The sequence below is a fragment of the Glycine soja genome, chromosome 19 (genome assembly GCF_004193775.1).
Source record: "Glycine soja cultivar W05 chromosome 19, ASM419377v2, whole genome shotgun sequence".
Classification (NCBI taxonomy): Eukaryota; Viridiplantae; Streptophyta; class Magnoliopsida; order Fabales; family Fabaceae; genus Glycine; species Glycine soja.
This window is the reverse complement of record NC_041020.1, coordinates 45,181,683-45,205,458: the sequence shown is the minus strand read 5'-3', so window position 1 is coordinate 45,205,458 and position 23,776 is coordinate 45,181,683. Positions and strand designations below refer to the sequence as shown.

The window sequence follows — 23,776 nt, the reverse complement described above, 5'->3', positions numbered from 1 at the left end:
CAGTGATAGCATTTTACATCAGATTCTGGCCTTTCATGCTTCGCATGCAGCTTTTACTCATGCTCATGCAACTCATCTGCACTGAATTTTGTGAAAACATATCTACCGAACAATTCACATTCCTTCACATTAGGTTAAATGCATAATGTAGTCCCCATATGTGTTGCAAATTTTTAATTTGGTCCCTATACATAAAAATTTATTAAATTTGGTTCCTTAAATATTATCAATTTGGTCGATACCATTCACACATTAATTTGGCTTGTATGTATAACGCATTCTTAATTTGGCTTCTATGCATGTAAAATTTGGTCCTTATATAAATAATGCATTCTTAATTCTTATAGTGATCAAATTAAGAATCCATTAGAAAAAAAAGGACTAAATTAAGATTCTGTCTTATGGTTAGGCAGTTGTGCATATTATATTTTAACATTCTATTCCAATTTTGCACAGCTTGCGAGCAATTGGTTTCTTTCAAATAAATTATTTAGCTTATAAAAAAAGGACTAAATTAAGAATGCACTATAAGAACCAGATTAAGAACACATAAACAGTACCATGACAACAAGATTTTATCAAAATTTCAAATTAAATTAGCTGTCTTGACTCTTCTTATAAACAGTTACATATTGTATTGAAAGTCCATAATGATTTGGCATCATAAACACTTACAAATTTTAAAGTTTTGCATATTTTTCTTTTTATTTAATGAATCTCATTCATAATTTTCCAAGTTTTAATAAAATTTAACCACTGATATAAAGTATATTAAAGAATATGTTAATAGCTTTGTCCTCAATATAAATACAAGCTTGGAGGGCAACATGACCTATATGATGTGTTTAGTTGAGGAAAAAATAGACAATGATTTTTTTATTAAAAATAAAATGAAAATAAAAAAAATGAGACAAGTTATTTCTTTTAATTTTTATTTCTTTCTGTTCATTCTCTTTGCAATTCAAATTTCAAACTCTTCTCACATCTTTTATTTAAATTAACTTTTTTTTTCATCTAATCAATCAGAGCCTTAATGATCTAGGCTCAATCTGAATTAATATTTTTTCAATGTACATCGAGATAAAAAATAAATAAATATATCTATAAAAAAAATTTAGAAGAAGAAAAAAATAAAAACTTTTTTTATAAGTTAAAATTAGTTATGTATAAGTTAATCTGTAGAAATTTTTGCATAATAATTTTTTTTGAAAATATTTTTATCTCGTACCTAAACTAATTAACTTATAAAAACTTCATTTTTTTTCTTATTATCTTCTCCTAAAATTGTTTTTAGATTTCTTTAAATAAAGTACTTTTAGATATCTTATAATAAAGGTGGTGTAAAATAAGAAGGCCCGGTTCAAAGGCCCATGCCAAAATCCCCCCGACGCCGCCGAGCAACAGTGAATTTGGCCACCATAAGAGCGCGCGCGCAAAGGATTAGAGTTTCGAACATAACGATTTTGGAGCTTCCATTTCGATTTCGACTTCGACTTGCGCACAATCAGTTACTTTCGCTTCTCTTGCTGTAGTTCTTAATAATGCACAATTTCGCAGGCTTTACTATTTTTCTTTTATCTCGTAAATTCGTAATCTTGCGAAAGAAATAGAAGAAATCATGTGCCCTTAGTTTTATTGATATTCCATGAGATTAACTAGGCTATTCTACGTAGCAAATCGTTCAATTGGAACCGTTTGGTAGAGGTATGGTTCTTAGACAGCACATTATCGTTTGAAATTTCGTAGTAAAGGCTCTATATTTCATAGGGAGCAGTAACATTGTTTTTCATATCTCAAAAGAACTGAGATAATATGACGTATCTTAGTCTCCAATAAAACCTAGTTAAGGAGGGAGAGCTTTGGAGTAGAATGTATTGCTCTTTAGTTTTTACTTTTAATTTATCTGCCTCTCTATATTATCTATTTTTTTATGTATATTTTGTATACAGTTCAGTTTCTTATTTCTTACTTTTGTTCCTTTTCCACCTTGTTCTCTGTGTATATTGTCCTCCGACAAATAGTTAAACTATAATTAAATTGGCCTCTATTTTGTGGGCAACTCTCAGCATCTTAGTTAATTCATTTCTCCATAGATGTTTTTATCTTTGATTGGCCTGTTGAGCATTGTTATCCTCTTGAATTTTTGTTTGGAGTTCTCTCATGCCTATCTCTGTTACTTTTGTTGTTATGCTATGATGACCCCTGGATTAAAAATCAACCATATTGCTACTCCTTGGTCCATACCTCATGCAACAGATTCAATCAAAATTCTTACTCTGCTATTCCATTTGGTCTCTCATATTGTTTCCCCCTTACATATTTGCTATCTCTCTTCTATGAATGCTTCTGGCATCTGTGCTTCCTTCACAGTTCCCCTGCAAGTTTGCTTTTCTAGATGCAAAAAATGCCTGGGACGAGGCAGAGAGATACAGCTCAAAATCTAGAGTCACCAGAGGGGAACAGTGAGCTTGAGAAACCTACAGATTCTGATGAGCAAGTAGACTTTGATGGGGACAATGATCAAGAGGAGACAATGGAGGAAGTTGAGTATGAAGAAGTAGAGGAGGAGGAAGAAGAGAAGTTGAGAAAAAGAAGCATGCTGAGCTTCTTGCACTTCCACCTCATGGGTCTGAGGTTTACATTGGGGGCATTTCTCCAAATGTTTCCGAAGAAGATTTGAGGGTCTTCTGTCAATCCGTGGGAGAAGTTTCAGAGGTAAGATACATGAAATTCTTCTTTCCTTTTTTTTCCCTTTTCCATGACTGCCTAAACTAATCAAACTTGTACAGGTTAGGATAATGAAGGGAAAAGAAACCAGTGAAGCAAAAGGTTATGCTTTTGTGACCTTCAAGACAAAGGAATTGGCATATAAGGCTATTAAGGAGCTGAACAACTCTGAATTTAAGGTATTTTGGTACACTTGTTGCTGTTATTTTCTCTAATTTTTAGTTGTTATCTTGTCCATTGATCACATCATTTACTCCAGTGTACCCATCTTTTGATTTGTTTACCTTTTAGTTTTAAAATATTCTATACACTAGAGGGTCGATCAGGGTAAAGAAAATTCCATACTGAGTACATAATTGATGAACTTAAGAGCTTGAGAGAATGAGTAGAGAGAGAGAGAGAGTGGGTTAGCGTGAGAAACACAAAGAGGGTGAGAGAGAGAGGCAGAGTGTGGACGAGAGAGGATCCTCGACTCAACTTCGCCGGAAACAAGGATGAACAACAACCTAGTTTTAAGTGGGCAAACTGGAGGGATATGGCTGACATCTCATCCTTTTATTTTATAAGATTCCAGAAGATGTAACTGAAAAGGATCTATGGTACCAGTTCAAAAAGTGGGGGGATGTGAGGGAGATTTTTATCTCCAAACAGAGAAACAAAAGCAGTAGGAGATACGGTTTCACGAGGTTTAAAGGGGTGACCGATGTGGACAGATTAGAACGACAGCTGGATAATATCATAGTTGGAGGATTAAAGCTACATGTCAACATACCAAAATATGGAAGGGAGATGAAGAGAAACGTAACTCAGATAGCAGAAAACAAAGTACAGGAGTACAAGGAGAAACACGAAAGGGAAGCAGATCGACAAAGGCAACCACAACATAGGCTAACTTCAGTATCGTATGCGAACGTGGTGGCGACAAACACCAGAAACTCAGGGCAAAGGTGGACAGACGAGAACACGATCCACAGGCATGAAAGTTCACATTCATCGATCCAGCTGGATATTCTGATGGACGAGAAGAAATGGTTCATCGGCGTTTGTGTGGGTCGACTGAAGAACTTGGCCCTGTTTGATAGAGTTGAAGACGAACTTTCGTGGGATGAAAGAGTACACATTTCGCCGAAGTACCTAGGGGACGATATGGTATTGTTACTTGGTCTCATTGATGCCAGAGCTGAACAGATGGCCAAGGAAGAAACCATGAATGGATCATCCCTGTTTCACTCACTGGAGAAGTGTAACCCGAGGATGCGAACAGGCTATAGGCTGGTCTGGGTACAATGTTGGGGTATCCTGCTACTAACTTGAGACATGGTGCAAATTCAAAAGATTGTGGCAACGATAGGGGAGATGGTGGAGGTGGACGACGACATTGAAGAAGCTCTGAGGTTGGATAGGGCACAGGTACTCATCAAAACTCCGTGGCGACCCCCAATCCAACACACAATAAATGTAGTCATCGACGGGGAGACTTGTAGAGTCTATATAGCGGAAGAGAATGGGACCAGCACCGGAAAATGCAATTGTCGACTTAGGAGTGTCTTTGGGTCATCGGAGGAAATCGAGTCTGAGGAAAGTGAAGTCGGAACCCCGAGATCAAAGGAGGATGCCCCGTCGGAGAATGAAGTTGCACTGAGAAGAACCAGTTGCAATCCGAACGATGGTTTCTCAGTTCAGGGGAATACACTAATGTCCAGCGGTCAAAACGAACCGGAAAGACCACAGTGTAAAAACCGAGTTCTGTGGACACACTGTCCAACTCAGAATGGGTGCAGAGTAGAAAGCATAGGAGGAAAAGAGACAAAACATATGGCGTGCCCCAGGATGGCGGTAGATGACAGACCCCAAGAAGAGGAAGCAAACATGACCGAATCGGAACAGGGTGAGAGGCAAATCAACATGACAGGGAGGGAGCAGTGTTTTCACGAAAGTGAAAATGTTGACCTTGAAGTAGGTCACAAGCTGTCAGGGAAACAAAATTTGAATGAAAAGGGTCACGTGACCCACAGGAGGCTGATGGGGAGTTCAGAAATTTATTGGGCCTTACTATTCACACCAATAGTGTAGCATCACAACAGAAACTCACCAGCCCACAAAATAAAAAAGAGGGGACAATATGCGCAAGGTAGGTGTACTCACAAAATAGGAGGTGCAAAAAGCAATTGGACCAAGGCAACATAAATAACAAGGGGGCTGCCGAAGACACAAAACCAGCTACAAAAAATAACGGTCAACAACAGCACAGTGGTGACCCTGAGAAAGCTGAAAGCCTGCTATTGAGATTAAGAGACAATGGACGAAAGGAGGTGAATACTTGGGTGGACCCGAACCCAGTGCAAAATGAAATAGAGGAAGTAACACCAACCAATAACAATGTTATCAATGTCCAGCTGGAAGAGGCAACATCCTATTGGAATATGGCAAAAGACATGGGGGTAACATGCGGGACAGAGCAAGATACAATCATTGACAAGCTAAAGGCCATGGAGGAAAGAGGCAGAGAGATTGGGAAATAGGACTGCTCTCATATGAATATTATAACATACAATGTAAGGGGGCTGAGGAGGGGGGTGAAATGGGCAGCAATTAGAAGAATGGTCAAAAAAGAGCAAATAGACTTGCTATGCATCCAGGAGACCAAGAAGGAGCGAATTGAGAAGACGATGTGTCGAGCACTGTGGGGGGACTCTGAAGTTAGCTAGGTAATACAACTTGCATCCAATACAGGAGGGGGCCTATTATGTCTATGGAGTGAGAAAACTTTCGCAATGGAAAGGAAGGTCAGTGGAAGTGGCTTTATCTTGTTGGAAGGGGTGTGGGTTCAGGAGGCACAAAAAGTATATATAGTCAACATTTATTCACCATGTGATATTTATCAGAAGAGAGCTTTGTGGGACATTGTTTGCCAGATGAAAAATTCAAACCCTAGAGGACTATGGTGCATATTGGAAGATTTCAACAATATCAGAACATCGATATTTATCAGAAGAGAGCTTTGTGGGACATTGTCTGCCAGATGAAAAATTCAAACCCTGGAGGAATATGGTGCATATTGGGAGATTTCAACAATATCAGAACACCATTAGAAAGAATGGATGCTTGTCAGAGAGGGGTGGATGATAGGAATATCAAGGAGTTCAATGATTGGATTGTGGACTTGGAGGTAGAAGAAATGTCATGCGTGGGGAGAAAATTCACATGGTACAGGCCGAATGGATCAGCCAAAAGTAAGCTGGACAGAATTTTCGTCTCTGCTGACTGATTTACCAAATGGCCTGGAAGTACATAATTTATTTTGGATCAGAACTTCTCTGATCATTGCCCCATTTTGTTGAGATCTAAACATGTTGACTGGGGCCCAAACCATTTAGGATCTTCGACTGCTGGTTTCGAGACAAGACATTCAGAAAAATTGTTCAGGACTGTTGGGCAAAAAATCAGTAAAGGGGATGGGGGGTTTTGTGCTGAAAGAGAAGATAAAACGACTTAAGGAGAGGCTGAAGGTCTGGAACAAAGAACAGTTTGGAGATACTCTCAAGAAGTTAAGAAGTATTGAGGCTGACTTGAACAAGCTGGAAGCGGACACAATTGACAGGCAATTATCTCCCCAAGAATTGTTGGCCCGAAAAAAGCTACAGGAGGATCTATGGCTAGCTGCCCAATCACATGAGTCTTTATTGAGGTAGAAGGCGCGGTCAAGATGGATTAGAGAAGGAGATTGCAACTCACGTTTTTTCCACTTGATGAATTCGAATCATAGAAATAATTCTATGAAAGGAGTGATGATTGACGGATCCTGGGTTGATGACCCGGGAAGAGTGAAAGAGGCAGTTCGGCTGTTTTTCTCGCAAAGATTTGAAGAAATCGAGCGGGTTAGACCCAAGCTGGATGGGATCAGATTTCAGAGCATTGGACAGCAACAAAATGATATGCTGACGGGGCGCTTTCATGAGGATGAAATAAAGATGGTTGTATGGGATTGTGGGAGCGAGAAAAGTTCTGGTCCAGATGGACTAAACTTTAAGTTCATTAAGGAGTTCTGGCAAGTCATTAAATCCGATGTTGTTCGGTTTTTGGAGGAATTCTATGTTAACGGAATTTTTCCAAAGGGATGCAACGCCTCCTTTATTGCTCTAATCCCTAAGGTGGCTGACCCACAAAACCTTAACGAATACAGACCTATTTCGCTAATAGGCTGCATGTACAAAATTGTGGCTAAGATATTAGCAAAAAGATTGAAGAAGGTGCTGCCAGCCATTATAGACGAAAGACAGACTACCTTCATAAGGGGTAGACATTTACTGCATAGCGTGCTTATAGCAAATGAAGCAGTCGAGGAAGCCAAAAGGTGCCAAAAGCCATGCATGGTATTCAAAGTAGACTACGAAAAGGCATATGATTCAGTTTCATGGAATTTTCTGATATACATGTTACGGAGGTTGGGATTCTGCCCCAAGTGGATTAAATGGGTTGAGGGGTGCCTCAAATCTGCTTCTATCTCCGTATTGGTGAATGGAAGCCCCTCGACTGAATTCATCCCGCAACCTCTTCATGCATGGCTATAGTTTAGGGTATAGCATAATGTTTAGATCATATTTTTCATCTGCAACCTCTTCATGCATTGTATAGGATAATGAAATTATTTGAATAATGGCTCCTATTTTATGAACAAGATATGATGTATTGATTACTATTCAAAATGACAATAATATGCAAATAAACATAAAAAAATCTTTTATATATATATATATATATATGAAAGACTATATTCACATGAAAATAATGGGTGTCTATAACCAGTACTACTCCTATTTATAAATTTCATTTAAAATGCCTTTTTTCTTCTTTGTTAATCAAACTAATAGTTTAGAGAAATTATGTAAATTAAAGAGTGCAACACTTGTGTCCTGCTATTATGTTTTTGTGGGACTATTTTGTCATTAAGTTATAATGATCAAATACCAATTTGTCATTAAGTTGTAAAGTTCATGGACCAATTTGTCATTAAGTTGTATGGTAGGATGTAATTGTCGCACTTACACATTCAGGGACTAAATCAAAATTTTCATTCTTTCATAGACTAAATTATCATTGGTTTACACATTCAAAGATCAAAATGATCATTTATCCTAAAAAAACCTTGTTAGGTACTTTGGATTCTCCATTTTCTGTCTTTAGTGCATTTCTGCTATAGTATATTGCTATCTGTTTTTCATTAATGAACAAATGGTGCTTTTTTTATGAAAAAGGGAGAGTTATAATAGGAAGAGGGATCTTTATAAAAAAATTATTTAGTTACTCCGAATAAACTATTATCATTTATTGATTAGTTACTGACTTTTTTAGTTTTTTTAAAATTTAATAGTTAGTAAAATTATTTTGGGAGGGCTTAAAGCAAGGCCTTTATCCGTCTTACTATTGGACTGGCCCTGGGATTAACTTTCCTGTATCTTTGGTTATTGTATTTCATGTTATGTAGTCTGTGCAGCTGTTGTGATTATGGGATTAACTTTCCTGTTGTTTTCCTCATGAAATATGTTGGATTATTAGTTATGCTTTATAGAAAGTTTCATAACTGAGACTTAGTTCTCGTTACAAGGTAAAATTAGTGTATGTAAAGAACCTTCCAGAAAACATTACTCAGGATCGTCTTAAGGAGCTGTCTGAACATCATGGAAAGATCACAAAAGTGGTTCTCCCTTCTGCTAAAACCGGGCAAGAAAAGAGCAGATTTGGTTTTGTTCACTTTGCTGAAAGGTCAAGTGCCATGAAGGCTTTGAAGAACGCAGAGAAATATGAAATTGATGGTAGTTTTTATTTCCCTATGTTTTCTTTAGTAATAGTGGACTGGACTGTTATATATGGTAAGCATTGTTTTTTCTGGGGATGGACAGGACAAACGTTGGAGTGTTCACTAGCAAAGCCACAAGCAAATTCACATAAGCCAGCTGTACTTCCTGCTTATCCACCTCATCTTGGTTATGGTGGTATGATTGGTAGTGCTATAGGTGCAGGATTTGGTACTGCTGGCTTTGCACAAGTTGCTCTTCGCCTGGTAGAATTCAACCTTTTAGTTTTGCAGTATTCTAAATAAAGCTGAGGGTTGGAGGTTAGCCAGAAATATGCTTCCCATGAACTCACTGCTGCAACTGTGCTGTCTCACCTTGATAGGTTACAGGAGTGAGTTGCACTTAATTGTAAAGCATGAAATTTTTTATCAATTTGGATGATTAATGCCTTCAACTGTCCAACTTAATTTTACTTGCTGTAAATGATCCCCAACTTTTAGTTTGTTTTTTCTTTAATTTACTTGTAGATGGACTTGTGTTGCCCTCATCCCGTGGAGAAACAGGTTAACATGATCTTCAATTTGTGGATTAAGGGTCTCTTGACAAGTTGGAACATGTATTGATATCTATGTTAATTATATTATCATATGTATTGGTAATAGATATGAATCACAGTAACCAACCCCTTGTGGCATGGCAATGATGCCGATGATTTTATCAGATGGAAGGATTGCATACATAGTGTGAGTGTCATCATGATTTATCTAGTTTTAGATGTTTTACTCATCATTCCTATTCATGCATGGGAGCATGTTAGCTTTTTCCACATTAGTATAACAATTCACAATTGACACCATCTACCAAGTTTTTTTTATTTCTTTTGTCATTTGGTGGGGCTATACCTATAGGCAACAGCCAGGGTTTCAACAGCCTGCTCCAATGCCAGTATCCCGACATGGGAGGAGTGGTGGCGGTAGCTCAAGTGGTGGGAAATGCAGTAATGATAATAACAGCAATCGTGGACATGGCCGCTATCATCCCTACTAACTTGGGCTTTAAGGAGCTAGGAAATGGAGGTTTGTTCCTGCTTGTTAGTGGTTTACCTCCACCAATGCTGAATAAAGCTTTGTCGCTGAACAGATAAAAAATTCTGGAGAACAAATCCAGGGAAATGAAATTACAATTCAATTCATGTATATTTGTTGAAATTCTTACATATAATGCTGCCTTCCATTTTCTTCATTTATCTCTGCGTGATAGACAATTTATGAAACGAGATTTTTCTGATATCGTATTTTGTGTCCATCAGCAATTGCACTTGAGGCCTAAAAGTGTTGACGATTCAAGGCACGGAGCCCAACCGATTAAAAGACAAATAGGGCGCTGCTATGAACGAAGTTATGATTTTGATACATCTGCCTAAGGCCAAGATTCAGTTAAGCATCTAAGCCAGCTTTTCGTATAATTTTACTTGTCCTTCAATTTTTTGTTCTCAAATTCTTAAAGATACCACAGTGATCTGATGGACACGATAAATCTTACTAGATTGATGAAAAATTTGGTAGAGGTGTTTCAGATGTTTTGCTAGCGGTTCATGTATTCATGTTTCTAACCGTCGTTCTAGAAGAATTGGAACGATGTTTGAATGAGTATTGGTGCCAGTGCAACACAAACTCCTCTTATCTAACCCCATAAAATTATCTTTATTAAGCGACTGTACGCAGTACTTTATCCGTACAAAAGTTGCATTCCGTGCTATTTTATCGTTAGAAGTAGAACTAATCTACATTCAATTCAAGGAGTTTACTTTAATAATTCCTTTAAAAAAAAAGGTAGCATGATACCATTTTCGTATGCTCCATTTACGGACTCGTGGAAGAGTTAAAAAGAATTAACTGAACATGTATAGATCCATTGACTCAAAAAATTTAAAGTACCTGCCGAGGTAACAATGATACAAATTAGGTCATTTGCTAAAAGTTTGTAATGCAGTATCATATTGCAATCCAATCTTTTTACCATGCCGAGACAATTGACTGTATACTTTTGAAATGATAACACACTTTTTTTTTATAAAGAAATTGTTTACAATAGAAAATTATTAGGAAATGGTAAGTGTAAGTTCCACACATAATTTAAGTGAAAATATTATTGTATTTTTATTTTTCTTATTAGAATTACAAATAGCTTTGATTTATTATTCTTTTTATATTTATACAATTATTCAATTTTGGTTTAATCGTTATTTTTCTATTTAAAGTCTTTAAATTGCTAGTTTCTAAATATTGAAGAGTTACCTATGAGTCTAGAAAATATATTAATTTCAATGTTAAAAATTTGTGGATCAAATTTAAAGAAATTTTTTAAGAGAAAATTTAAAGGATTTGATAAAATGAGATTTGGAGTTTGAAAAGAGGAGTTCAGTTTTTTTTATAAATAAAAATTAATAATTTAATGAATTGAAGTTGTAAAGATTTTGAGTAGAAACAAGAGTTTTAACATTTTAAATAGAAAAATTAATACAAAATTAAATTTGTTTGATTTAAAAAATAAAGGGATATAATTAACTCATATTTGAGACAAATCACATGCAGTTCATATTTCAATTTACATCTCTTCGTTTCAGAAGAGCCGAATCCTAATAAAGCACGGTTTTTATACAACTTTGATTGAATCAAATGCTAATTGATACTAATACTAAACACAAGACTAATATCAATAGTAACAATAAACAAAGGTAATTAATAAATCTCTTTATTAGTATAGTCTCTAATGTTCTGCATAAGCCCTGCTGTGTAGGGGCAAAAAAACTTAAATATTTCAGGATCTGCAAAGACAAAATGACCAAGGAGGCAACTCTTTTTCGCTTCCCTTTTACAGATGTCCATTCCTACATATAATAAACTATGGATCATGCCCAAAATAATAATTAATCTCTAGATCAGCATCAACTCTAATGTCTTCTGCTGTGCTGGGGCAAAAAATCTTATTGCTCCAGAATCTGCAAAGACTAACCAAGGAGGCAAGTCTTTTTCGCTTCCCTCTTACAGAGGTCCATTCCTTTACAAGTAACTTCCATTTTCTGCATATATTAGCCTCCTATATGCAGACTGCAAACATAGCAATGTTTCCAAATATTCACATGTTCTGCATTAGGGTTTAGGACTTGACGATGAATAAAAAATGCTGCATACAGACATAGATCATATTAGGCAATGCTGATCCACAGTTAACAAGTAGAAGGAACAAACAATAAAGCAAGAGGGAGGGGGAAAACTCCACGAATGGCAAGGTAGAGAGCACTACACTATAATCTCATGAAACATCTCAATCTGAAAAAGAAAGTTTGATCTTCCACTCTTCATTTGAAAACAAGATATATATGATCAATCAACAGCTTGGTCCAATCAGCTTAACCACCCAAAAAAGGAAGCCTTTCAACAACTCAATAACCATTTACCCATCAGACTGGTTCAGCACAAACTAGCCCTAGCCTAGACAAGGTTTGCCAATGCCAAGAATGTTCTTAAAATTTTAAGGAATGCAGGTGTATATTTTCATCATCGACATGTACACGAGCTGAATTAAGAAACATATGGATCACCAATAAAAGTCAAAATGGTGCCCTTACTAATAGGTTTTCTAAACCAGTCAAATTTATTTAAGTTGGCTCTAATTAGATGAGAAGGTAACAAGGCAATATAAAGCTCACAATTTGACAATTTTTACTACCCAACTCATATAAGAATTTCACAAAAGTTGAAACTAAATGCAAATAAAGGAAATTTGTCTAAATTAACATTGAACTTTAAAAATATTAATTATAAATTCTAGTATGCAGACTTGACTTGGTTACTTCTCTCATTCTAACAATAAACTAGTGCTCTTAATTGCATCCAGGCACACAATTATGTTTTGCGGTTTAACATGTAACTTTGATCCTTTCACATTTCCATAGCCAATGATCAAAAACTTGACTGTAATCATAATGTTGAAATAGAAGACTTGGCAACATGATACTAAATCAGAAACACTTTATAATGTACTAAAAACAATTCAATGTATAAGAGACAGTAAATGTAAAATAATACTTTATTTGTACTTAAAACTGAAAATGAAATGCTATTCATGTACATGTAACCTTGATAGGGTTAAGAGAATGCCTAAACCTCTTGTTACCAAAGTGTATGTTAGGCGCCAGCCTGGCAGTAATAGAAATAACTAACCGAATTCTGTTAGGAATAACTAATTGAATTCTGTTAGTTAAAGAGTACTATAAATAAGAGCTCTAACAAATTGTAAAGGAGTTTTTGGCATATTGGGATTTGGGACTAATTGAATTGGAATTCAGTTAGAGTTGGTTACAGAAGAAGAACTCAGAACAGAGAATTACAACTGAAAAAGGTTCAACTGAATCCCAATTCAGTTGAACTTCTGTAACCAACTCCAACTGAATCCCAATTCAGTTAGTCCCAAATCCCAAAAACTCCTTTACAATCTGTTAGAGCTCTTATTTATAGTACTCTTTAACTAACAGAATTCGGTTAGTTATTCCTAACAGAATTCGGTTAGTTATTTCTATTACTGCCAGGTTGGCGCCTAACATACACTTTGGTAACAAGAGGTTTAGGCATTCTCTTAACCCTATCAAGGTTACATGTACATGAATAGCATTTCATTTTCAGTTTTAAGTACAAATAAAGTATTATTTTACATTTACTGTCTCTTATACCGCTTTAACTCTTGTAAGACCACATCTTTGGCTACCAGTAGCTGATTCACTGCGTCAATCTTGGAAGTAAAAGTGCACCCTTTAATCAAAGTAGGAGGATCTCTTCCATATAAAGCCTAGAATGGTGTCATGCCAACAAAAATATTGAAAGTAGTATTGAACCAAAATTCTGCCCAAGATAACCAATCAACCCACTATTTTGGCTTTGGACCCACAAAACATCTGAGATAAGTTTCCAAACTCCTATTAACCACTTCTGTTTGTCCATCGGTTTGAGGATGGTAGGCAGTGTTATACTTCAATTGTGTTCCTACCAATCTGAACAATTCCTGCCAAAACTAACTGAGAAAAATCTGATCTCTATCTGAAACTATAGAAGCGGGAAAACCATGGAGTTTGACCACTTCTCTGACAAACACAGCAACCACATCCTTAGCAGAAAAAGGATGAATAAAAATGAGCATATTTCGTTAACCTGTCTACTACCACAAAGATAGTGTCTTTTCCCCTGGATTTTGGCAAACCTGAAATGAAATCCATGGAGATATCTTGCCACACTTGAGTTGGTATCGACAATGGCTGTAAAAGACCTCCAGGAGCCAAGGTCGAATGCTTGTATCTCTGGCAAACATCACAAGCCTCCACATACTGTTTCATATAATTCCTCATGGCCTCCCAATAAAAAAAACTAGATACCCTTTTGAAAGTTTTGAAGAAACCTGAGTGGCCCCCAGCAACACTATCATGGCATTCAGCCAGAATAAGAGGAATTCTATTTGAAGATTTTGACAACACTAATCCTCCTTTATACAATAACCTCCCAGCTTGAAACTGGAATCCAGGGTGAGAATTAGGATCCCCAGGTAGATCCTAAATAACCTTCTGCCATTTTGGTTCCTGTTGCACCTCTTGAAACCAATCCTCAGAATCAGCTAACTGTATTACAGAAACAACAGCATACATAGCCTTTCTGGAGAAGGCATCGACGATTGGATTTTCCTTCCTGGCTTGAATTGGATCTCAAAATCTAATCCAATGAGCTTCACAACCCACTTAAACTGCTCCTCAGTAAAGAGCCTCTGGTCTGTGAGGAATTTCAAACTCCTTTGATTAGTCTTGATAACAAAGTGTCTCCCCATAAGATAGTGTTTTCATTTCTGTACAGTTTGCACAACTGCAATCAACTCCCTTTCATAGACTGACTTCAGCTGTGCTTGAGGGGAGAGTCCTTTGCTCCAAAAAGCCAAAGGCCTGCCCTCTTGCATAAGAACAGCCCCTACTCCTTTACTAGAAGCATCTGTCTCCAGAACATAGGTTTTTGAAAAATCAGGAACTGCTAATAAAGGCAAACTGACCATGGCAGATTTTAAAGTTTCAAAAGCTAGAGTAGCTTCTGGTGTCCATACAAAGCTATCCTTCTTCAGTAATTCAGTCAAAGGCTTTGCTATTTTACCATAGCCTAGGACAAATCTTCTATAGTAGCCTATCAGTCCTAAAAACCCCTTCAAACTCTTCAAATCTTTAGGAACTGGCCAGGAACTCATTGCTGCCACCTTGGATTTATCTGCTGCCACCCCAGAACCAGAAATGATGTGGCCAAGATACTCTAAACTGGGCTTAGCAAAACTGCATTTCTTTCTGTTGGCAGTTAAAGAATGAGTCCTTAAAGCTTCTAACACTTTCCTCAAATGATCCACATGAACCAACTCATCCTTGCTATAGATTAGAATGTCATCAAAAAATACCAAAGCAAATTGCCTAAGGAATGGCCTCAATATGTCATTCATAAGGGCTTGAAAAGTTGATGGAGCATTGGTAAGACCAAAAGGCATGACCACAAACTCATAGTGCCCTTCATGTGTCCTAAAGGCTGTTTTTTCAATATCTGAATCTTTCATTCTGATTTGGTGATATCCAACCTTCAAATCCAATTTAGTGAAGATAGTAGCTCCACCAATTTCATCCAAAAGCTCCTCTATTATTGGAATTGGAAATTTATTAGGTATAGTTATCTTGTTTAAAGCTCGATAATCCACACAAAATCTCTAGCCCCCATCTTTCTTTTTGACTAAGATAATAGGGCTAGAATAAGGACTTATGCTAGGCCTTATGACCCCTGATTCCACCATTTCCCTAACCATCCTTTCTATCTCATTTTTCTGATAATGAGGATACTTATAAGGCCTCAGATTGGGAATAGAAGCACCTTCTGTTAATTGGATGGCATGGTCATGTCTTCTTATTGGAGGTAACCCTTGAGGATCAGCAAAAACATCCTCAAATTCTGCTAACAAATCCAGAACAGCTGTAGGAATTTCCACTTTTTCAATGGCAGCCTCAGTAGAAAATTATTCACAATGAATCATTAATCCTTCTCCTTCCTCCTTCAGAATCTGCATCAAAGCCCCTAAAGGAAGTGCAGTTCTTGTCAATGCAGGATTTCCAGAAATCTTAATCAATTTGCCTCCCTGTTTGACAGTAAGTTCCAGCTTGCCAAAATCAGCCTTGATTTCCCCCAAACCAGCTAACCAATCCAACCCCAAAACAATATCCACCCCTTTCAAAGTAAACAAATAGAAATCCTGTTCAATTTCTAGTTGCTGCAATTGGAACTTTAATTTGAGACATTTTCCTTTGCACCTCACTTTATGGCCATCTCCCACCTCCACAAGGTAAGAAGGAGTATCTTGAACTCTCAAGTTCAGTTTATCCACCAATTCTGTGGCTATAAAATTGTGGGAAGCCCCACAATCCTACAATATCACAATAGAATGGCCCTGTAATAAACCCTCCACTTTCTAGGATTTTGAAGTGGTAAATCCAGACATAGAGCATAATGATAATTGCAAGGATTTAAAAGTCTGCAAACTGTCTTTTTGTTCCTCTACCTCTTCTTCTTCTGCTTCTAGAATTATCATTCTGAATTACTTATTTTTGCATTTGTGTTCTCTAGTAAATGGCTCATCACATCTAAAACATAGTCCGTTTTCTCTTTTCTCCCTCATTTCTGCCCCAGTTAAGTGCTTAAATTCCCCACTTCTATTCCTCCCACTTTCTACAATTTGGCTTTGCCCTGTACCACTCCCTGTACTACTCACAGCAGAAACTTCGTTCTTCTTATCATTTCCCAATTTAGACTCTGGAGTAACAGTTTCTGTGTAGGTACTGCTTCTAGAATAATTAGAAGTTCTAGCATAGCCATAACTATTCCTCTTATTAAGCAACACATTCTTTGTTCTATCAATAAAGCTTTTTGAATGATTTCCGATAAGGAATGTAAATCATACAATTTACCTCTGCTTGCAACTCTTCCTTAAGGTCATTCAGAAAAATTCCTCTCACGAATTCTTGATCAATAGTCCTCAATGCTCCCACATACTTCTCAAAATCTTCCACAAATTCCTCCACAGTGCCTGTTTGCTTGAGAGATAGCAATTGTTCAAACGGATTTTGAATCATGGAAGGTTGAAATCTCCTCACAACAGCAAGTTTGAACCTTTCCCAATTTGGATTTGGATTGCACCTCTCCCACCATTGATACCAACTCAAAGCTTTTCCCTCCAAAGCCATCATTGCCGCTTGCATCTTTTCATCTTTAGTGACATCTTTCAACAGAAAATATCTCTCCAGTCGATACGTCCAGCCAAACGCATCTTCTCCAACAAAATTCGGAATCTCCAGCTTGCGCCACTTCTCCCTTCGATTCGTATCCTCAAGATGACCACCACTGCTGCCGATTCCTTCAAGAATTAGACCTCCCTTGCGATCACGATCTCGATTTTGGCCAAATCGCGCGACAATCTCTGCGATTTGTTCCTCGTGTTTCTTCGCCAGAGCTTCAGCAAGCTCCAATCGAATCCTCATCTCCTCATGTTCTTGCTCCCAATCTTCAGAGTTTCGCGCCATACTCCTGGTCTTCATACGCAGCGTCTGGAATCGCGGATCTCAGGGCACCAGATTGGTGCTCTGATCCCAATTCAGTTAGTCCCAAATCCCAATATGCCAAAAACTCCTTTACAATCCGTTAGAGCTCTTATTTATAGTACTCTTTAACTAACAAAATTCAGTTAGTTATTCCTAACAGAATTCGGTTAGTTAATCCCATTACTGTCAGGCTAGCGCCTAACATACACTTAGGTAACAAGAGGTTTAGGCATTCTCTTAACCCTATCATAACCACTTGAAAAATCCGGTTAAGGTCTGCATATAACTTAGCCCTGATAAGATTACATGAGGCAGGATTGATTTGTATGGGGCAAACATTGGTTATCAAACAAAAATATTTAACATTAATGAAAAGTTCAAAGATACATAAATTAATTAGGAAAGCATAAACTAGTTGGCCCATAAATGTCTTGTTATGCTAGCTATAAAAGCATGGATCCAACAGTTATACAAAGTTAAAAGCTTAGGTGGAAAAAAGAAAAGAAGCTATACACAATACTGACTCGGAAAATGCTTACTTGCTTCACTAAAATTCTTCACATGCAAGCAGAAAAGTCCTTTGGTGGCTCAATCCAGATGTTCTCAAAAGGGTCTTGTTCTCCCCAGTCATGACACTGTTTACGGGGATAGTATCTATAGTCATCAAGAGAGAATGAAATGCAACGCTTACCATAGAAACGAACTTTGGAGAAGTAGACACTGTTCCTCATTATTCCAATGAGGTCAGTCCTTGAATGAGATGACAAAAAACTAGCAAAAAGAGTTACTCCATCTAGTGTTGTCATCTCTTCCCATTTCATTAATGTCTGATCTAACTTAAAAATAATGGGGTTTTCACTACAGCATGTATAAATTACTAATATATCTCCTTCATGCTCAGTCATAAATTTTCCCTTCCACCAGTTTTTGGCAAAAAAGTTCTCTGGGCATTTGGGTGGAGGTACTGCCAGAACACTCCAAGTACATTCTACTGGGTCAAACACCCCAAGCCAACCAGTGAGGCTCAGACAATAAAATAGCCCATTACAAAACACAAGCTTATTCCAAATGCTACTGACAAAGGGCAAGCGGTTTTGGTAATTAACAGTGGTCCATTCTGTTGCCCCAGGATAACAAGTGCTAATAGCTACAACAGTAGGACTAACATGCTTAACAGTAAACAGAACACAGCCAGGTGATGTTGGAGCACAAGAGAAGGCCACAATCTGGTATGTCATCTCAAATCTTGGCAGTTTGATCAGCTCCCGAGTAAAGGGATTAAAGAAGAATACTCTGTGAGTTCTGGGCCGGTATAGCAATAACCAACCATCTTTTGTATAACAAACTCTAGATCCATTCAACTCTGGCAACTCGAAGGTGTGTGTCTTACGCTGCACAGGGTCATAGAATTCATAACAGTCACCGAATTTTGGAAAATACATAAGCCATGGTGATTGGTTTACTACACGTACATCACTGGCAACAGAATGCCATCTCCTGCAAACAGCAGAAGCACGGATGTTATCCGCTAGGATCAATCGGGACAAGATCGATTCTAAGAGTTCAGCAGGGAGATCAGCCCAGGATTGCATCTCCAAATTTTCACTTTTCACCTCAGCAACTGTTCTTCTATTATCTGTGATTGCATCGCTTAACCTAAATAATAAGTATTAGAGATGTGCATGCAAGATAAAAGTGAAACAAATTCAACAAATGAACTTATGCAACAAGAATGATAAAAGAGCCAGAATTTGGAAACTAGAAACAGTTTTCCATCCCAACAAAGATGTATACCAATTTAACTTCTAGCAGTTTAGAAAAATATCAAATGAAGAACAGGAAAAAAAAAATAAACAGAACAATGGCATAGACATTCAACCAACTTGCATCTCTTCTCAAAACTTGTAAATTTCTGTGAGGTACAAAAATTTGCAGGCTTATGTGATGACAAGTATACAATACCACAATTATACAATATCATACCGCCACCATTAAGAACTCTATAAATACCAATGATATGGATCTACAGGAGCATCCCACAAGCCTCAACCCTAGAAATGGTTATTCATAGAACCAGTCATGACGCACCAATCACAGCTCCAAGAGAAAGGACAAGATATCAATAGCAAACTTCATATACAGTAAATAAGTGTGAATGAAATATGAAAAATTCATCAAATTGGAGATAACATACATGTAGTAAGTATAATATAATATTATTCTAGATAACTGAAATCAAACACAACATATTTACAAGTAACAAATTCCAATTCTCAGCCATTCAAATTAAGTCAACCCATTCTTCAACTCAATTGTCAAAATCCAACACTGATCCGATCCACAAACCCTAGCAAACATTCTCAATCACAAACTAAGTCAATTAGGGCCACACAACTTTTTTTTTCATTTTTGCGAAATTCAAACTCAATAGCAAAAACAGAACTGAAGAAAAACCAACACATCCTACAAATCCGTACTGATCCAGCATTGAAACCCTGTGGAAATGCTTCATGTCCCTATAAGCATGCAAAGTTCAAATTGGGACTAAGGATGAATATAACTTACAATTTCAACTTCCTCTTTCTCTTCCCCGACATTTTGCGAAGCCAATTAATTGGCTAATGAAGTTGCGTTTCAGAGAGAGAGAAGAATGAAGTTGCTTCCTACATTACACAAACACAAACTGCAGAAAAGGTTAACGAGAGCACATGAACAACACGTGTGAATGACTCACACAGTTGTACAAATACTAACGTGTGAACGCTTCCACGCCCCGCCGCTACACCCTTGCCAATTATCGTGACGTGTCAGATATCTAGTGGTGCATTTTTGTCCAGTGTGTGCGCTGTTTCGCACACAATGGTAACTCTTCCGTGCTTTTGTAGGATTTTGTTCACTCTGGTCAAAGTCAAGACTATTCACCCCTTTGTCTTTTTTTATTTCATTTCTTTCTTATTTTCCTACACTCAATCGATCACATCTAATCATTGATTTCAAAAATAAAAATTGAGGTTTGACCGTAAATAGATTATATTTTTTTATTTAAATATATATTGATATAATCATAAATTTAAACAATTTATATATATAAAAGCACAATTTGACCCTCTATATATAGTTTTATACTATGTGTGTGATTGATTACCTTGAATTTTTTCTGATTTATAATCTAAGTTTGAGTTAAATTAATGCATATAAAAATGAATAAAACAACATTTAATTACATTTAATGATTTAGTAAATTATATTTTTATTTGTAATTATTATCAATCAAGATGATTATAGTTTGATTAAAAAAAAATTGTTACAATTCACATGATTTCATTTATTTGTTTATTTTAAATTATAATAAGCAAACAAGTAATAAATTGAAATGTCTCTTTATCTTTTAAATATTTTTATATAAATTTTAAATTGTATCATCATTTATACTTTATTTTTCAATTTTATTAAAAAATATTAATAAAATATAAAATTACACATGCATTATATAGAAAAACTAGATGGTGGGTCCGTGCTAAAAAGAGAGAGAGAATAAATAAAAAGATGAAAAAAATGGTGAGCCTGCAGCACATTAACAATAACACTTGACAAGCGGTTGGACAGATTTTATATAAATGGTTTAATAAAAATAACTTCTAAAATTATTTTTCTTCAAAATAAAAACTCAAAATTCTTCGATTCTTAGAGGGAGAAAAAAGTCAATTTTCTAACAAAAAGATAGACGTGTCCTCAAAACCTATGGGCGTACGCAAAGAAACTTGCAAACACTTTCGCTTATAATCAATCTAATTCGGATAAGGTGTAAAAGAAGCACGGAGTAACATTTTTATTTTAAAAGAATAAAAGATAAAACTAATAAACGTGACCAATGGATCAGTTCAACCAAGAAAAAAAGGTTTGAATTCGATTATTTGAACATCTAAAAGTTAAGGTTGTATATTTTTTTATCTTTTCGTTATTTTTAATTCGAGATAAAACTTTGGTGTCGAATGTTTAAAAAAATCTTATAAAAGCCTTCTACATTTATAATCACTAAGACCCAGCTAATTTAATTCGAGTTAAGGGACTTACATATTTGACAAAATTTTATCAAATACTTTTATTTTGTGTGGAAAATTTCCAATCCGCTATCTCAAATTTGATTTAACTACAGGTTATAAAAAAAAGCTAAATTATCATAAATTATTAATACATTTGAACGAAAATAAACCACTTGTGTTTTTTTTATTACCAATTGATTAATTATGAAGTTCACAAAAAACTACTAGAAAAGGAGTGATTATAATATAAATGAACATGCTTGTTAATTGGGTTAGATATCTAATTATCATACTAGTAGTGGAGTCAAAATAATACGCATGAGAGGAAAAGTTTGAACCTTAGTATGACTAATGTGCACACAAAATGTTAAATTTCATATAAAAAATCTAATTAATTAGACTGGGCATTTTAATTTTTACACAGAATAAAAGCATCACAATAAACCCTGAAAAAAATGAAAAACCGTTTGTAGTAGCAATGAAAAAACTTGTTGGCCAACATGATCAATAAGTTTGTGAAATGAATTTGTATGCATTATTCAATAATAAATAATAACACAAAATTATCAAATAATATGACAGCACATCATTAAATGATAATTTAATTTCTTAACATTGATTATGTTTTTCCGTCTTTTTTTCTTGGTTAATCTTGATAAGATTTAGTTTCGGTGATCAATCCGATGCCATGCTTGGTGTGTTTATAGCAGAATGGGCTTAAATAATTGCGCAATCAATTATTGTGCTAGCTCTTGTTTGTTCCTTCCCCTCACTTTTTGGGCTTGAGAATGACAATCAATGGGTAAATTCACAGAAGGAGGAAGAGGCCCACGGCCTTATACTAAACGGGCAAAATAATTATGAATGTCGCCCTAAAATTATCTTCTTTCCAAGGTTTTGGAAGAAATTTAAAACAAAACTTTGTTGAAATGAAAAATAAATCTCCATCTTGTTAGAAACATGGAAAACACAATGAAAGCTTGTAAACTGGACCAATAAACATAGTCTAAAATGTTTTTGATGTAACAACAATAATAAGAGTAAATCTTTAATTTATTCGTGTAAAACGACATGTGTTGTTAAATAAGTATTTTAAAAAAATGGTTATTAAATTAGTTCATAAATATTTTTATGACTAGTTTAATCCTTAAAAAAAGTCATTAATATGAAATACTTAACTTATCATTAAATTAATCTTTCAAAAAACATTATTTCGGTAATAAAATATTAAATCTTCAACAGATTAATATAGTGACATTTTTTTAAGATTAAGACGACACTTTAAATATCTAAGAGATTAATTTAGTAACTAATTTATTTGAAATACCTGCTTGATGATATAATGACCAGATAAATGTCAATAATATACTTTCTAATGAATTATTAGTAATGGTTGTAATTTTTTATAGAGGATAAATAAAATTTATTAAAAATTACTATCTCTTATATTCATAAGACTCAAATTAGAGTTTGTTTCTTTTTATAAAATTCAATTTATAATATTTTTAAATTAATTATTTTTAGACTAAAATATATATATAATTAAATGAGAGATTGTATTGATAAATATTTAAAAGTAAGAGCGAAACATTAATCACAATATGTCATTATCTTATAATTTTTGGTTTATTGATAAACAATAGATCCAAAGAATCTAAACATAGATATAAAAAATCTCCATTGCATATAAGTTGTTACTCATGTGAATATATTTGAATATGAATCGACAAATGTGATTCAACCAAGTATAAGCAAAACACCACAATACTACACTCAAATTTTACCTATTATCATTCTTATACAAGCAAAAGAAAGAAACCCGTCAGATGTGATTCAACTATCAACCATGGCTTGTCATAAAAAGCATCGCTTTTTGGTTAAAAAGCATGCACACTGGTGGTTTGGCGCGCGTAAACAACCCAATATATCAAACTAAACAAGCTAATGTCTTTTGAACTATACATGGCATAATGATGAAAGGAGACATCGATTGGGAACTTGAGCTAAACTAATACCATGAAGTCGTGATATTGACGTAACATCACAAATCCTTCGAAGGTGAAGTTCCCACTTTCTAGGCATGATTCAAATGTGTCTTAAGACGAGATTTTGATCTTTTGTATATACGTAAGACGATGTAATGTTTAAAATAAGAAACATAAAATTACCAACATTTGTTCGTATATGCGTATGAATTTAATTCGACTATACTGATCGTGTAAACGTTTTTTTTTTTTACTTTGTTATTCAATTATGAATTGGTATGTATGGGAAGATTTTTTTTAAGGTTTACATATGTTTTTAATATTTTAAATTGAGTCATATTTTTTAGTCTTTTAAATTTAAATGTTTTTTCTAATCCTTCAAACTTATAAAATGTTTTCTTTTAGTCTTTTTCCCTTATGTCACTAGCATGTACCAAACAAGGAATAACGAATTTGTATTCTATGGCCTTTTTTAGCTATCAAAATTATTTGTTCATCAAGCTTAACCTTCATACCAAATCTACCAACGATAAACAGGACTATAACTTTTTACCACCTCCTCTCATCCAA

At 35.5% G+C, this 23,776-nt stretch overlaps 3 protein-coding genes and 1 pseudogene across 4 annotated transcripts; 1 reads left to right on the top strand and 3 right to left on the bottom strand.

Moving 5' to 3' along the window:
• The first annotated feature begins 1,348 nt into the window (after positions 1–1,348).
• On the top strand, positions 1,349–10,209 carry LOC114398226 (annotated as a pseudogene). Its single transcript, XR_003663524.1, has 6 exons — positions 1,349–2,715; positions 2,790–2,906; positions 8,333–8,540; positions 8,628–9,265; positions 9,431–9,715; positions 9,832–10,209. The product of XR_003663524.1 is annotated as a heterogeneous nuclear ribonucleoprotein Q-like (transcript).
• A 1,032-nt stretch (positions 10,210–11,241) lies between these two features.
• LOC114399824 (F-box/kelch-repeat protein At1g57790-like) lies at positions 11,242–19,894 on the bottom strand. Its single transcript, XM_028362043.1, has 3 exons — positions 19,744–19,894; positions 17,718–18,834; positions 11,242–11,708 (listed from the first exon to the last, which is right to left on the bottom strand). Exons 1-2 carry the CDS (start codon positions 19,773–19,775, stop codon positions 17,736–17,738), a joined length of 1,131 nt encoding a protein of 376 aa, XP_028217844.1. The 5' UTR covers positions 19,776–19,894; the 3' UTR covers positions 11,242–11,708; positions 17,718–17,735.
• On the bottom strand, positions 14,369–15,182 carry LOC114399825 (uncharacterized mitochondrial protein AtMg00860-like). Its single transcript, XM_028362044.1, has one exon. It carries the CDS (start codon positions 15,150–15,152, stop codon positions 14,406–14,408), a length of 747 nt encoding a protein of 248 aa, XP_028217845.1. The 5' UTR covers positions 15,153–15,182; the 3' UTR covers positions 14,369–14,405.
• Positions 16,470–17,711, bottom strand: LOC114399826. Its single transcript, XM_028362045.1, has one exon. The coding sequence runs from the start codon at positions 17,173–17,175 to the stop codon at positions 16,495–16,497; it is 681 nt and encodes a 226-aa protein (XP_028217846.1). The 5' UTR covers positions 17,176–17,711; the 3' UTR covers positions 16,470–16,494.
• Positions 19,895–23,776: the final 3,882 nt, after the last annotated feature.

Coding starts and splice junctions, on each gene's coding strand:
- LOC114399825 (XM_028362044.1), bottom strand. CDS start 15,152: ATGAAAGATTCAGATATTGAAAAAACAGCCTTTAGGACACATGAAGGG.
- LOC114399826 (XM_028362045.1), bottom strand. CDS start 17,175: ATGAAGACCAGGAGTATGGCGCGAAACTCTGAAGATTGGGAGCAAGAA.
- LOC114399824 (XM_028362043.1), bottom strand. CDS start 19,775: ATGTCGGGGAAGAGAAAGAGGAAGTTGAAATT. Junction 18,835..19,743: donor AGAAAGAGGAAGTTGAAATT/GTAAGTTATATT, acceptor CTTATTATTTAG/GTTAAGCGATGCAATCACAG.